The sequence below is a fragment of the Oenanthe melanoleuca genome, chromosome 1A, assembly GCF_029582105.1.
Source record: "Oenanthe melanoleuca isolate GR-GAL-2019-014 chromosome 1A, OMel1.0, whole genome shotgun sequence".
In the NCBI taxonomy this organism is placed as follows: domain Eukaryota; kingdom Metazoa; phylum Chordata; class Aves; order Passeriformes; family Muscicapidae; genus Oenanthe; species Oenanthe melanoleuca.
Window position 1 is genome coordinate 27848873 of NC_079334.1, and position 14466 is coordinate 27863338.

Genomic DNA, 14466 nt, shown 5'->3' on the forward strand with positions numbered 1-14466 from the left:
ATTGCTCAGTTGGAGGCATGTTCTGAGTCAGTTGAATACAGGGGAGATCTGTTTGCATGCATCACAGTGTAGTAGTGGCAAAGGAACATGGCAAAAGCATCTTGAACTATCTTGTTCTGCAGTTCCATAGGGTATTTTGAATGCTTGAAAAAGGAGTAAACTAAATTTCTTTACTTCTCCTCAAACTGTTTTCTTAAGCCTGGAGTTGTTATTTGATATAAAAGAAATGCATCTTATGTAATGGCATTTGCTTTTTTTTATTTAGAATGTGTAGCCCTATTGCAGTGTGGAATAATCTCTACCATATACATATATATATGTATATATGGTATCCCAACATATGCAGAAGATGTAGTTTTATTGCATCTTAGAATGTTCTTAGAATGTTTTGCAACATATATGGATGTATTTATCTTGGGCTTCAGATCTTTGTATTGTTTGTTATAGTTTACTACTAGCTTTCAAGGGCAAAATATCCAAAGCATCTGTTTTAAGGTATTGCTATCTTTCACTTTCTTTCAAAATGTAAGGCCCAACCTATCCTGGTCATGTAAAGAATTATCCTTCTTTACACCACCCCCACCCTAGTTATTTCCTGATTTGTGCTCAGATTTGTTCCTGTCAATCTTTATTTTAGAACTTCTGAATTATGTCCAAAACCTGTGATGTTATTTCCACTACTGCACTGGCAATGCAAAAAAAAAAAAAAAAAAAAGCAAAACCCAACCCAACTACTTCTAAAAATAGCTTAAATAATTATGTAGAAAACGATTACTTTTACATCAACTAGAAAGTAATTTCAGAGCATTGTGTCTCTTCTGGCCTTTACAAAAAGGAAACTTTGGCAGAGGTAAAAAAAGAGCAAAGTCTGTGACAGTTATCTTAAATTTTCTTTTGCTTCGCTTCCTCTGAGATACCAACCTTACGGAGTAGCTTCAGTTTGCAGTTCACAGTCACAAAATTAACTCTCTCCTATTATCTTAAACTGAAGAATATCTGTCCTTAGTTTTCATCTTGGTGAGCCATTGCAGGAGATATTATTTTGAGAATCTAAATGGAAGTGACCTATTAGTGGTATGAAGACCTGAGACAGTAAACAGATTGCTCAGCCTTACATGATTCTTTTCCAATATCAAGAAATGCTGCTGTCACAGGATACTTTTATTTCACTGTAGCGGCACTTACCAAAGCTTTAACCAGATGTGTCAGTGTTTATGTAAATTTGGGGTGGTTTAGCTATTTTTTTTCCTCTGTTCATAAGCATTGCAGGACCTTGCCTAGTTAAAAAATTCCTAGTTTATGAATTTGCACATTTTCCTTTCCAAAAATGCTGTGTATTGTATTAATTAATAAAAAAACAAGAGTATTTTAAAAAAGTAACTGAGATAAACGAGGAGGGGTCTTTTCTAATTGACTGTTCGTGAACACTCGGCAGCCTTGTTTTCGCCTATCCTGTAAATTTCCAGAAAAAACAAACAAACAAACAAAAAAACCCAAACATTTATAGATTTGGATCTTGACTTCAGTGCTTGAGAACACAGGTTGCCTCCATAACTCCTCCTTTTAGCATGCTCAGTGCAGTTAATAGCATCTCACTTCACTTCTGAGCTTGCTGGAGAGAGCACTGGGATTGATGGGCCTCTGGTCTGCTGCCAAGTGGTGGCTGATCTGTTGATATAAGAAGTCCTTGCCAGGCAGAATGATGAGACCATGCTGTGAAAGCCAAGGTAGAAGCTATCAGGGAAATAAAAACAGGATCATTGATGTTGAAGTCTGTGAGGTTTTATATCCTGTCCCCTTACTCATGCATGGACAATACAAAAAAAAGCAGCATTCTGTGCATGTCTATTTATAAATTTTGTTGTATTGTCTGCTGCATTGGTATGGTGTATGAAGTCTAAATGCATGCCTTAGTACGTCTGTCTCTAATTTTGTATTTTTTTTTCTTTTTTCCCTGTTACATAGGATGTGGCAGCATTAGAGAGCCAGCCTTTACTTGGATTCACAGTCAGTGAAGTAAAAGGTGAAAACTCAGAGTCTAGAGTGTTCCATTTACTGCACAAAAACACTTTATTTTACATATTCAAGGCAGATGATCCCCATTCAGCTCAAAAGTAAGAAGCTATTTGAATTCATTTCTGTTGCATATTTCTAGAAAATTCACAAGTGGTGGATGTTAATATTCACACATAAAGCATACGCATAAAAGATCCATATTATATCATAAGTAAATTAAAGTTTTAAATTACTTAAACACAAGGTTCTGGTTTCATTAGGGCTTCTGAAATGAAGGAAGCAGACTCTCCCCTGCAAACGACTGAATGTAGAATGAGAAAGTCAAAGATAAAATAAGAAATCTTTCCTTTTCCTCACCCATTCCTCTCACCTAGTCTACTCAAGTGAAAATTGAATGTTACCTTTGGAGAAATCCAGAAAATATTTTTAAGAATTAACTGATATGCCCTTTTTTTAATTTCATCTGTTCATATTAATTATTTTTAATCAATATATGGCAGTGAAAAATAAACACCAAACTTGGTAACCAAGGTTTGAAGTGTGTGAGCTGATGCCTATGAGCACCTAGGCGTGCACTCAGACCAAAAGTTTGCATTCAAAGAACATTCACACAGGCTGTTTCATATCAAGTCCTGTCTGAATTTGGAGTCATATTTATCAAGTGTATTGTGTCAGTTTCATACAAAATAACCTGGAAACTTGGTCGTGAATCAGTAGAAAACATTCATTACATGATTCATAAAGTAAACTAGAAACAAGCATTGAAGGAGTACATGTAAGCTATCTTTCTTATACACCTGACTTATCTGACTGGTTTCAGTGCTATTTCCCCAAATGAGTTTTACTTTATTAAATAGATTTGATGCATTTGCAAGTCCATTGTTAGTACTTAAACATTCAAATAGATGCAGGTTTAGCTTTCTGCAAATAAGAACATTCTAAAAATAAAGTATCCAGTACAACAGGAAATTTTGAACAGCTGAGAACGTGCTTAATGACACTTCTCTACAGAGAAAAAAAATCTGGAAGTCTTTATTTGGTTTTTGGGAGTATTTTGTGCAGATGTGCGTAAATGTTTCTTTGTTAATTAAGACACTAGTCTGTTGTTTTCTCAGTGCCCTCATTTATACTATATAAAACAAACTAAAAAAACCCCAGGCATTCAATAGGTTTATTTTTCTACTCAGACAATGGCTTTTCTCATCAGAAGAAAACTTGAAATTGGACATAATGTATTTTACTGAGGTTAGGAATAACTAAGTACTTCAAATTTCAAGCTTTTTCTAAGTATTTAATATCCTTAAGGGACATATGCTGAACCCTCAGAATAAATGCTGCTTTTACAGCCTTCAAAGGAAAAACAATTATATGCTGTTGGCATGTTTGCATCAGTGGACGCTATTTTTTCCTGATAGGACCAAAGAAATGTCTGATGTATCTGTCTAAGTGCAGGAACAGATTTTAACAGATGATTACTTTTCAATGTGGTTTTAAATTCCAGTGCTATGTTCAATGCTTAAGCTGTTTTGTTTTTTTTTTTTTTTGCATTTGTATTCCACTTTAGTTGATTTTAATGTATCCATGGTAGTGGAGAATACTAAAAATATTACTAAAAAGTAAGGTAGATGTTTGAGTTGTGTGTGCAGACATGCATGAGCACTAATACATGATTAATATGTTCATGCAAAAGCTTGAATTCAAAGAACATGCACACAGTCACAAAATTAAATGCTCAGGGCAAGGACGAGCCAACATCTGTGACTACTGTTTAGATACCCTGAGAATACCAAGACAGTTTGAATTTCCATGATAAAGATAATTACAGTCTTTGTCTCATCCAGTTCTTCCAAGATTTCCACTCAGGAAAAAAATTCTCATTATGTGGGCCTCTTACCTTTACATACACATAGTTCAGGCCTCACTCAGAAAACAGATTTATTTGTTCTGTAGCATTAGAGTGCTTCAGGAGCATTAATTTTTATGTCCTTGAGAAGCTGAGGATGTTTATGACCCCCCTAACCAAGTAGGAAAAAACCCACAGCTATAAGGAGTAAAAGTATCTGAATATTAACTTTGATTTTCCAGTTTGAGAAACCTTGTATCAGCTGTTTGGGACTTCCCCCTGTGCCATTTTTGCCCTTCCTGGCCTTTCCATCTGCTGTGTGACCTCCTCCCTCAGCCCCACCAGTCCTGGCTTTTGTCTGCTGCAGAAGCAGAGAAGCGCGGGTTATGCAGATGGCTGCCTCAGTTACAGCAGTCCTAATTCCTCACAGATCATGTTTGTGGTGAAAAAGAGGAATATTGGGGGGTTTTAAAGCTATGCAGAACCTTGGCATAGCCTACTTTGATTTGATTTCCCAGCTTTACCAGTTCTTCATGCATGTAACTTCAGTATGGGAGAGATACAGAAAAAAGCTTCTATCAATGCACCAGGCTGCTTTGCATGTTTGGACTCATTGGATAGGTTTTGGTATTTACACTCACAGAGCAACTGGTAGTGGAAATATGACGTTACTTCTTGTGTGAATTTGTGGCTAGTGACAGCAATGAGATTTATTCTTTATCAGCTACTTCCTAACAGTGTTTTATTTTCTACACAGGTGGATAGAAGCTTTTCAAGAAGGCACTGTATTATAGCAGTGTCAGCATTGTGTCTACAAGTTTAAAGGAAAATATCCAAGAATGGTCATAAGACAGGCCACAGCAATTGTTCAAAGAAACAGAATCCTGCCGTTGCAACCTACTAAATTGTATATTTGTCAAGATCAGGAGTTGTTGCATTTTTAGTGTAAAGTAATATTTTTCTAAAGAATTGTATGTATTTCTGTGTTGATACAAATGTGTTATTTATTAAATTCCAATGTTTACTTAAATGGGCGGAATTATTTGTGCGTTGAAGTCCAAAGTGTCCTCAGAATGGCAGATTGTTGGTCAACAGATTCATAAACTATGCTTTATTAAAAAAGAAAAAAACCACAAAACAAATGTGTTGCAATTGTACATTTCCTCGTGATTTGTGTATAGGTTCTTGAGCTGCTGATGTTCACTTTGCAATTTCGCAAGAACAGATTGGTATAGGAATTTCACAGATTTGGGATCTTTGTGTTGACTAAGTAAGCTCCTTTATGAGAAGCTGTGTGATATTGATGCTCCTTTCCTTGAATGGCAGTTGAAATCTTGCACACCAGTACATTAAAACAGTACAACAAATTCTATATCATAAGAACAAAATACAGTTCAATTATTAAAAACAGAAAAGGGAAAAATATTTTTAAAAACAGTTTGAAATTACAGGGATCAGGTGCTAGAGCTGCTACGTATTACAGATACCAGAGAGACTAAATGAGTTATCCAGTAATTGTGGGATGTATTATCTTTCAAAACAGAGTAAAAATACATTTTTGATAAAGACAAAATATCTTATTTGTTTTAAAACTTCATGTTAAATGAGTCCTATACACAATATGAAACACTGTATAAACTATTGTTCAAAGAACAGTAAATAACTATGTGCACCCTCCTCTCTGAAAATTAATAACCTATTGTATATTTAAATATTGCATTTAAACTGGAATTGTCATACCAAGACAACAGAGCTTTTTTAGTGCAGAAGGCATTGAAAATGCATACCATTCTTTTAAATACCTTTTGTTTACAATATGATTTGTTCTGTTTGACACTTTAAAACACAATTCAGCTTTAGGTGTTTGGGTTTTGGGGTTTTTTTCCTAAAGAAAATCATTGGTATACCTCATTGGGAAATACTCACTGATGATTCTGGTGCATTTATTCTATTTAGCTTTTTAAAAGGTTTAACACTGTAATAGCATAAATGGAACTAGAACTATGAAACCCACATGAAAGGAGGCCATTTTTATGACAAATGCAATGCATATGTGGTCAGTTAATTTTACTGTATGAAACACTTGTCATAGTCCCCTGAATCAAGCAAGTCATGGTAACAAAATCAAGAGCAATTACTTTTAATTAATAGTTTGAATTCCATGTTAATAGCTATTCTGTTGCCTCACAGCAGAAAAAAAAAGAGATGATAGAACAGTTCATGTTCATCACGAAAAGGCCAAGAATGAAAATGCAAACCAAAATCCTCTTATTCCCTCAATATACCTCAAAGTCAGGTTCAAGATACTAAAAGAGCTCTGAGGAAGCTCAATTTCCAAGAGCTTCTCTAAAGTTAGTAGTGAACTTGGAATTCAAATTCTTAATATTAACTATACAAGAAATTTTATTGACTTTCAGCATTTCAGTAGAGTACCTTATGAATCAGGGACTTAAGGCTGTAGATCTGACTTCCCTCAGGAATGCTAGAGATTTTACTAGATTGTGCTGGAAATGCAGTAGGAGTCTGATAAAAGCCTTTATTCTCATACAAATGTGCTAAATGAATACTTTTCTCTTGTTGTATACAAAGGGCTTTTACTTAATTTTAAAAAACAACTGCTGACTGAAGCTAAGTAAATTATTACCATGTCTCTTCAGGGTGATTTCTGACATGATTTTACTGTGTCCAAAACAAAACTGGTATCAATATAACATAGATGTGATGTGTCTCTTCCAGCTTATAGTATCAAGGGGAAGAGCTTCTTCATATTTTCATAAGCACTGCACACCAACGAAGATGGCAAATCATGAAGCAGCAAATGAATCAGAAATTTGGCTAGGAGCAAACTAATTTAATTTCAATTTATGCTTTGATATTTTCCCTGCTGCAAAACAGAGCAATAAAAGTCAAAACAAACACTGAATAAGGTGCCCAAGTTCTGTTTCATGTGGTGTCAAACTACCTCTAGAGAATTTGGTGCAGAGGGAAAAAATTGTTTAAAGTGTTCTCTAGAAATCAGAGGACTTCTTACAGAAGTGATTGATCAATCAAAAAAATTGTGACAGAAATAGATTGGAACAGAGCCTTATGAACAATAGTATACATATTGCAGTCACATTCTCTGTGAAATAAATTGTCTTTGTAAATGTGTCTGAATACTTCTTTCCCTCTCTCCTGCATTAGTGTTTTGTGTCATATGAAAAACCCACAACACGTGCATTTTCATAACATTTTCGCAGGGTTGCTTTTCAAACTTGCCCTATTTCTCCAGTTCATCTCCTGATTTGATTCATTTCCATCAAAAGTAAAATACTCATGTCTTGATTTGGCTAAACACTAAAACAAGATCAGAACTTTTTAGACACCTGGCTACCTCTTCTTATAAGAATCTATAGTTCATAATGAATTTAAGATTGGTTAGGAGAGTATGAGACGAACATTAGCATTGAATATTAGTTTTAACATTTTTATTAATAGTTAAATTAAAGCTTCTAGGATCTTGAATTCTCTTTAACTTAAAACTGTGTGCCCAAAGGACTTAAAACAAACTGAGCAGCTGTGGAATGCATTTGACTAAATATTTTGTGCATGGAAACTCAATTACTTAACTATGTTTATTACATCATAATGTAAAGAGATGTCCAGAAAGACACATTCAGTGCATTTGTTTATTGTAACTGCTGTCCCCTATTTACCATCCAAATAGGCTTTTATTTGGAGCAGTCCTAAATCATACTGTCTAAATGGAAGAATAGAATTTTTATTTTGTAACTGAAAACAGTTAAAAGTTGTAAGTATTCCTGTGGATATTCATCATTTTTGTATAAATAAATTCACATTATTTGAGTCTGTGTCTTTTAATATTTTCAGGTTTTATGTATTGTGTAATTTGTGTATTCAGTGATTTTCAAACACCAGAATTTGTTGCCACTACCTGCACATCAGTCTTACTTTGAAAATTATTCTAAAGAATTAAGGGGGTTAAGTCTATGTGAAGGTCAGATGAAGGGTGTTGCATTAATAAATCCTTTTGCAAAATGTGGTTCTGCTGTATCAATCAAAGTATGCCTGAATAACAGCTTCTGTTCCCCTTGGGTCCTGCACGTAGGTCAGAACAACCCCAGCAAGCTTGGGGCAGGCAAGAGCATCTGGAAAATGACCAGGGGTGCTGGTCAACACCAGCTGAACTTTAGCCAGCTGTGCCCAGGTGGCCAAGAAGGCCAATGGCATCCTGGCCTGGATCAGCAATAGGGTAGTCAGCTGGACCACGGCAGTGATTGTCCCTGTGTACTCGACACTGGTGAGGCCACGCCTCAAATGCCTGTCTCGGTTTGAAAGACAGGTGTCTGCTAAGGAAGGCAGGAGCCTCTCTTGAAATGGAAAATGTAAACACCCTCCCTCCAAATTATTATAATTTTGACATTAAGGAGCTCTCAGGCAAAGATATGGGAATAGGAATAACAGTTCTTTACTAGGAAAATTAAAAATAAAAATACAGCAATGCAAAAAACCAAAACGCTGGCAGAGTCGGAATACAAGCTGACATCACATCAGTCAGGGTGTTGATAGCAGTTTGATTAAATAGTGGCTGCAGTCCTCCTGGAGCGACAGATGTGGTTCAGTGGAAGCAGCGCTCCTGTAGAGGGGTGCAGTTTTCCTCTGAAGGTCCAGTGATGGTGTGGAAAGGTCTGGTTTTGCTCTGGGAATTCAGTGGGAAAATGCTGCCCTGATGTTCCAAATCTAAGATTTTATCGAGATAGGAAAGGCTTGGTTCCTCCTCCTGGGTGGAGCATCTCACAATGGGATGATGTAATTTTATCAGTCATACAGTGGGACTCAATGGGCCATAAAGAGAAGATACCGCCCCGGAGGAAGGATGGGCCGGAAAAGATAAAGATCACTGCCCCACCCGGTTTCAACAGATAGTGACAGAACACATACATTTGGTTACTTCCTGCATTGCAACCTAAGACAATGCAGTATTCGGTTCTGGATGCTTCACCGCAAGAAAGACACGGAGGTGCTGGAGCGTGTCCAGAAAACAGCAACAGAGCTGGGGAAGGGTCTGGAGTACAAATCTGATGGGAGCGGCTGAGGGAGCTGTGGCTGTTTAGTCTGAGAAAAAGAGGCTCAGGGGAGACCTTACTGATCTCCTCAAGTACGTGAAGGGAGGTTGTAGCCACGTGCTCAGGAACAGGACAAGAGGCTTCAAGTTGCAAAAGGGGAAGTTTGATTAGATATTAGGGAAAACTCCTCATCGGAAGGGCTGCCAAGCACTGGCACAGACTGCCCTGTGAAGCGAAGGACTCACCATCCCTGGAGGTATTTAAAAAATGTGCAGATGTGGCACTTTGGAACATGGTTTAAGTGGTGGACTTAGCAGTTGCTGGGCTAAAAGCTGGAGTCAATGATCTTAGAGGTCTTTTCCAACCTAAATGATTCTTTAATTCTATAAGTATTTTGTCAGGGCATGTGAAGGAGAGATTTTTCTGCCAGGTTGGTTATGCTGCCCCTTATATATGTTTGAAAGCAGTTTTTTGAAAACTTGCAGTAATAGCAGGAAAGGTTTTGCTTCTCTGTGTGTTTTTGATAGGGATATGTCTCCTGTAATCCTGGCTGACACAGCTACAGAGGCATGCCTTCGTATACACATCAAGTATGAACTGGGTCACTTGCTAAGAAAAAAACAAAGTATGCTTTAGCAGCTACAGTGACATTTCTGCTGTACTGAGGATATAAGAATACTTGGCTTAAATAAGCTTTGGTGCAAAATACTTGGCATTTGTTGAATTAAACTGTGCTAAGCTCCATCATTTAGAAATTGGATGTGCAGCTCAAGCTAGTTTGGGAAGTGACAAGTATTATAAATTGAGAGTGCTGCAACATTTGACACTTAAAGGAATTGCTTAGCAAGTTAATTTTTCTGACTTAAAATTTTTTCACTGAGTTCATTTACATTTGGTGTTTGGGAACATCTTTGATCAAAAAGCAAAATACGATGCTTACAAATCCTGACTGAACTAATGATCTTGAGCTAGGGTTGATAACACAAGTGCAGCTGTGGGACTGGAAGTGGGAAGAATAAAGGAATTTACAAGATAAGAGCGTGCATAATTTTGTTAATGTTAACACACAAATTTACTTGTTCTTTGGGTTTTTTCCCTTATCACTGCTGCTCAGATGTTAATGCTCATGTCATCTGATTCAGCAGAAATTGCATTAAATGGTCTAAATTATTTTCAGATCATGAAATTGCACATACAGCCCTGGTGACCTAAGTGACCTTGAAGTTGCTGTTGATCTTGAGACAGCGCCAGAGAAGAAACAAGCTGTTCCTGTGGCACTACCCCAGAAGGAGCAGGCACTCACTGACAGCCAGGTCATTGCCTTCCCAAGAGCTGTTCAGGGCACTGTTGACATTTAAGGATGCAGCTTGCTTCTGTCATGCAGGCGAGGAGCAGCTCTTTCAGGCTCAGCTGTTTGAACTGCTACAGTGACTGTGCAAGGCCCCATGTGTGCCTCCATCATGCTGCACTTTCCAAACCCAACCTGCCAGTCTTGCCTATGGATCTACCTCAGCACCCCAAAGCCCAAATGCTGTGTTGTGCACCCGTGGACTTAAATGCCATTTGGTGCCTTTTCTCTGCAGGGAAGTGCAGTGGGGGTTTGGAGACTTGTGCTCTCCACTCGATGAACAGAACACTCGAGAACTGTGTTGTTTTGGACCTGTCACTCTGAAAATGAGCAACCAGAGGAGGTCAACAAGGCTCCTGAAGGGTCTCGGTGCCATGCTTTATGAGGAAGCCTGAGGGAGCTGGGTTTGTTTAGTCTCAAGAGGAGGCTTGGGGGGCCCTCACGGCTCTCTCACAACTACCTGTAAGAAGGGCGTAGTGAGGTGAGGGACTGGTCTCTTCTACCGTGCCTTTAAGCGGTACCAGGAGAGATTACCAGATTAGAAAAAAATCTTTTTTCCGTTAGGATGGTCGGGCACTGGAACAGGCTGCCCAGGGACGTCGGAGTCACCTTGCCTGGAGGTGTTTTAAAAGGCATGTGGATCTGGCGCTGGGTGGTGCGGTGTAGGTGTTGCAGTGCAGCAGTGCTAGAAGGACCGGGCGCTCCTAGAGACCTGCTCCAACCGCGATGCCGCTGTGGGCCCATGCCCCAGCCCTGGCCCGGCCCGGTCCGGTCCCGTTAGCGGGCACAGGGCTCAGCCCCGGCTCGGCCCGGTCCCGTTAGCGGCCAGCAGGCGCAGCGCTCAGCCCTGGCCTGGCCTGGCCCGGCCCGGCCTGGTCCCGTTAGCAGCCGGCAGGCGCAGCGCTCAGCCCCGGTCCGGCCCGGTCCTGTTAGCGGCCGGCAGGCGCAGCGCTCAGCCCTGGCCCGGTCCCGTTAGCAGCCGGCAGGCGCAGCGCTCAGCCCCGGCTCGGCCCGGTCCCGTTAGCGGCGCTGCGCTCAGCCCCGCCCTCCCCGCCGCGCGCCCGGAGCGAGGCAGCAGCGCGGGCGCAGGCGCAGGGCCCATGGCGGGCGGGGCCGAGCGGCGGCGGAGGCGGGGTCGCGAACTCTGACCCCCGGCAGCCGGAGCAGCGCCGCCGCCGAAGAAACCCGCCGGAGCGGCTAGCGGGCCCGCCAGGTGAGAGGGAGAGCCCCCCGCAGCGGGCGCGGCCCGGCGGCGGGAGCGCGGGCAGCGGCGGCGGCCGCGCTGTAACGGCGCGGGCCCGCGCGGCTCCCGGCCGCCACCGCTGCGGAACGTGGAGCGGAACGCGCCCGCCCCGCCCCGGGGCCCGGCCCGGCCCCGGGCGGCCCCGCGCCCCCCGACCTTTCACCTACAGGAACCGCTTGCGCGTCCCGCCGCCCCGCATCCGGGCGGCGCCGGCCGCCGCTTCCCGCGGGGCCGGGCAGAGCAGCGCGGGGGGAGGCGGCGGCGATGGCGGTGCCCCTCGTGCTGGGCCCCGCTCCGCGCAGCCATTTTGTGCGGAGCGCCGCTGCGGGGCGGGCACGGCACCGGCCCCGCGCCCCCGGGCAGGGAGATGCGAGGGCAGCGAGCCGGGCCGCAGGGGGGCTGGGCCGCCTCAGCGCATCTCCCTTTCCTTCTCTCTTTCCTGTGCCTCAGCATCCCCGGGGGTGACTGTGCGCTTTACCGAACCCTCAGCCACTCTCTGCCTGCCTACTCCCCGCCGGTTCGCTCCTCTTGTACATCCCTGGCGGCTATCCGAGTTTATTTGGGTGAAGGCACTATGTCCTGAATAACAGCCGCTATTGTTTTTATTGGGTCAGGTGACCCTGTCGCTGTTCCTTATTTTGTCTCGTTGGGTGGAGTATTTCTTCTAAGCTGCGGAGTTTGTGGGGTCTTTATTTTTCCTTTGTTGCCATATATTGCTTTAAGTGCAAAAAGTATGGATGCATGCCCCAGGATGAGCTTACATTTGCGGGTTGTGGAGGGGAATAGAGGAGATGCCATGTGTTGTGCAAGTGAACTGAAGCAACAGAGGAGGGAAAAAACCTCTTTGTACTGAAAGATGAGTGTGTGAACACGATTATTGAAAAACCATATTAGGCATTCATTCTTATGTGAAATCTCTGATTTGAAGCTACTAATGTCAGCAGAGTGGACTTGGGAAAGTAGTGTAGCAGGAAGAGTTGCATCCACACTTGTCATGGAAAAATAAGATGGGAGAAAATTCAAATAGTTTTCTATAGGATAGCTTCATGGTTTTGGAATCAACATTATATAAGTAGATAAAGATGTATTTGAACAGTGGGAAAATATCACTATTTCTGTGCCAGTTCAGACAGTGTTCATCTGGTGACTCTTTGTAATTTTGTATGGCTTTTTCTGTAAGTTACTTTTCTGAAAATAATCCTGTGAATGTTTTCCCCACTCCCTTTAGTCCATGTTTGGCACTTGTGATATGAGATGTCCAGCTAATGCATTTAGCCCATTGCTTGCTCTTTGCTGCACAGCTTAACTCAGGGGCGTTTGTTTGAGTGAAGTCTTAAGGTCTGTGGAAAGTTTCCCTGCTTCTCTCTGTAGCTCCTTCTCCAGAGATGTTGCTGACCTCTCTTATCACAGGATGAAGTATTTCCATGTGATGGTGGTCAGCTGTGTGTGTACACGTGTGTGATAATGCAAGGAAGGTAACTGAGGTCACCAGGGGGGTGTGCAGTCCTCAGCTGCTTGCACTGCCCTGAATGGTTGGACACCCCTTACTGAGTCTGCTGCATTCTGCAATAACAAATCAAGATGCTTATTACAAAAAGAAGCTCACAGTAGATAAATTAATTCGCTTTAACTTTCCTCCTCAGTTCTTATTAATACTTCTATTTTTCTTACTGGTTGTGTTTTCTTGTGAAATGTATTCTTTAAGGGAGCAAATTTCATGGGAGTTCTGATATCTTTAGGAACAGTCATATCCCAGGCTACATTGTGGGATAGGAGGGTATTTTTTGCTTGGGGTTTTCAAGTTTTTTGCTTTTTAAAAGTCTGCCTTAATTTTTCAATTTAAGGTTCTTAGCCTCTCTGTGAAGAGAAAGCCCTAAGCAACATGTATAACTCTGAAAGTGACATTGGTTTGGGGAAAAAGGGCTTGAACTATACAACCTCCAGAAGAACCTTTTAATATTAATTATTTCATGATTGTATTGTTATTAAAGGGCAGGGGGAGCATACAGGTGTGCAGGGAACCAAAACCAAACCCCACTGATATTGTGGCATGCAGTTAAACAGCTCACCTGTGAAATACAGCTACAGAATACAGTGAAATATTTAATGTGGTAGTCCAGTGACTTTGATCCATAATGTGAAATCTCATGTTTGCAATAGTAAGATTATACTCAGTTTTTGTTTTAATTTATTGTGTGGTTATTGTATTATGTAATTAAAGTTTGTGCAGTGAATTTGCTGAAGTTTCCCTGGAGTTTGTGAAGGAAAGCTGTCTCCCTAAAGAAACTAGTTTGGGTCAAAAAACCCTGAAAAAAACCAGTACTTCTTGCTTAAATAAGGAGTTTACTGCATGTAAGGACTGGAGCGGTGTCACATCTTAACTAGTCCAAAACTATGTTTGTTCTGCTGGTGGATGAAATGTGGCTCTCAGCTGGCAAGTGCTGCTGCTGGTACAGGTACAAGGGGCATGTGTCCTTCAGCAGCCATCCTGGCTTAAGCACTTGTAGCAGTAACCTTTGCTAACCTGAGCTGCTTTGGCTGATGGAGATGAGGGCGCCCTCAGGCCTGTGGTGGGTTTAACATCCCTGTGAAGAAGCAGTGACCTGTGGGGAGGGTGACCCACAGGCTCTGGCTGGCACAGCTCTCTGCTTTTTGTCACACACAGGCTGCAGTGTGCAATCAACAGTGACCATCAGGGGAAACTAGACTGTACCTGGGCTACTTTCCGGCAATTTTTTTTGTTGTTTGTTTTTTTGTTTAGTTTTGGTTTTTTCCCCTTAGTGGTGTTTCAAGCTGCTTTTAGCACTTTTAACTTGTGCCTGTAGAAAGGCACATTGTATCCATTACTGGGTTAAAGTAACCTGCTGCAAAACAGGATTATATCAGTAGAATTTTATGGATAAAACTGCAAAGGTACAGTTAATTAAATTCTTGTGTATGGAGACCTGTC

General features: G+C 41.4%; 2 protein-coding genes across 5 annotated transcripts in view; both read left to right on the forward strand.

Annotated features, from left to right (window-relative positions):
• FGD6 (FYVE, RhoGEF and PH domain containing 6) overlaps window positions 1-7705 on the forward strand; it is a 72286-nt gene extending 64581 nt beyond the window's left edge. The window contains exons 20-21 of the mRNA XM_056510011.1: window positions 1966-2114; window positions 4617-7705. Of these exons, the coding sequence (XP_056365986.1) occupies window positions 1966-2114; window positions 4617-4653 (186 nt within the window). The 3' untranslated portion in view covers window positions 4654-7705. The remainder of the gene's footprint in view (window positions 1-1965; window positions 2115-4616) is intronic.
• Window positions 7706-11366: 3661 nt separating this feature from the next.
• Window positions 11367-14466, forward strand: part of NR2C1 (nuclear receptor subfamily 2 group C member 1) — a 41984-nt gene continuing 38884 nt past the window's right edge. For 2 of the 4 annotated variants that reach the window (XM_056510104.1, XM_056510093.1), the window contains exon 1: window positions 11384-11486. The gene's annotated coding sequence lies outside the window, so the exon portion shown is untranslated. Of the gene's footprint in view, window positions 11487-14466 lie in introns of all 4 variants that reach the window. The other 2 variants (XM_056510074.1, XM_056510123.1) reach the window with 2 other exon arrangements.